This window comes from Naegleria gruberi, assembly GCF_000004985.1.
Source record: "Naegleria gruberi genomic scaffold NAEGRscaffold_959, whole genome shotgun sequence".
Lineage (NCBI taxonomy): Eukaryota > Heterolobosea > Eutetramitea > Acrasida > Naegleriidae > Naegleria > Naegleria gruberi.
The window spans coordinates 1-1514 of record NW_003162774.1 but is presented as its reverse complement, the minus strand read 5'-3'; the positions used below and the strand labels follow the sequence as shown (position 1 = coordinate 1514).

The following is a 1514-nucleotide window of genomic DNA, read 5'->3' as shown; positions in this document are numbered from 1 at the left end:
CCTTTTATTCGAACCATGTTTATTTCCACCTCCTCCAACATTTTCTCCAATAAAACTATTTGCTCTCCTATGAGAATGTTTATTTCCCATTATTTCTGTCACTTGACAGTTATTGATGTCAAAATGTTAACAAGAATCTTGCTTTCGAATATAAAAATTAAAAAACACAACGAGAGAGTGTTATTGTTAATTAGTTTGTTTGTATTTTTTTCTATTTGGTGCACATTTCGTAAATTGACTTTTGGCATTTTGTTTGATGTATTGACATGCTCGATTATTTTAGGATGTCAACCAAATTTACTTAGTAAAGTGCATGACAAGATGAAGCACTTTTGTAGCTCTCATCCGCTTCAGTTTTGTTTAGGTATTTATTTGCTCAGAGAACTAAACGAGATTCTCTTGTGTGGAATAGTTTATTTTGGAGGATCAAAGTTTCTGATAGAAGAATCTGATAGAAAGAAGGTTTTTTGTATGTGCAGTAAGAAATAAAGTGTTGGAAGGTTTCGAATAATTTTATATTCTTGAGAGTGTTAATAAATTTAGATTGATTGTTGTGTGTTTGAAGTTCTGTCAGACATTGCTCCAATTCACTTATTGATTGAATTCCATCATCCTTACTTCTTAGTTTTGCCAAATCCTTAAAATTTTCATCTCACGATCTAGCACAAAATTGGAAAATAAGTATTTCTGGAATGAAACAGTTGACCAGTTTGGATTTGAGTTATGAAGTATGTATTGAATAAAGACTTGATGTTATTTGAAAGGATTTCAAAGTTGGCTCAATCTTCAGCTAATTATCTGTTGTTTGATTTCTTGTGTTGTTTCAAAATAAAGCACTTTAAAACACAAAAAAGTTGTTTTTCCAAATTGCTAAAAATCATGTCTAAGAATCGACGTGGCATTTTTGTAAATTTGAGAAATGTCAAGTTTTTCAAGTTGTTGATTGACTAAAAGCTGTTGCTTCTTGTAATAATATTTTTATAATTGAGAGATGGCTGATTCTTGAGGTTTTGATAAGGAAAATATACTAATTTTGTCCCAAAGTGGAATTTCAGTGAAAATTTCTGATTGGTCAACTAGGATTGGTATTCCACTAGTGTTTGATTTGGTTTCACTATTCACATATTCTCTAAAGTCTTCCTTTCTAATAATCTGATCAGAATTCAACACAGATTGAGAAATGTCATCTCGTTTCTGAATAATTTCGACACTTGTCACAGATTGTGAGCTAGTGCTGTTAAATTCAATCAATACAAAGTCCAAAGGACCAAATGAAAATGTTACAATAATGCAAAATAAGAGGAGGGATATTTTGTGGATGAATAAACAAATAGGATAAAGTGGAATATAGTAAGCGAAAGCTAATCCTCCAAAACTCATTGAAATTAAGTTGAGAAGAGCCATGTAGAGTTGACCAAATGTTAGTAGGAGCATTTTACGACATGATTTTCTTCTCTGATCGGTCACTGGAAACTTTTGATTGAGAATTAGCTTTCTAATAGTAAAACAACAAT

At 31.2% G+C, this 1514-nt stretch overlaps 1 protein-coding gene across 1 annotated transcript; it reads right to left on the bottom strand.

Annotated features, from left to right (window-relative positions):
• Positions 1-978: 978 nt before the first annotated feature.
• NAEGRDRAFT_77045 (uncharacterized protein) lies at positions 979-1434 on the bottom strand (the record flags this gene model as incomplete). Its single annotated transcript, XM_002667998.1, has 1 exon — positions 979-1434. The coding sequence occupies one exon, from the start codon at positions 1432-1434 to the stop codon at positions 979-981; it is 456 nt and encodes a 151-aa protein (XP_002668044.1).
• Positions 1435-1514: the final 80 nt, after the last annotated feature.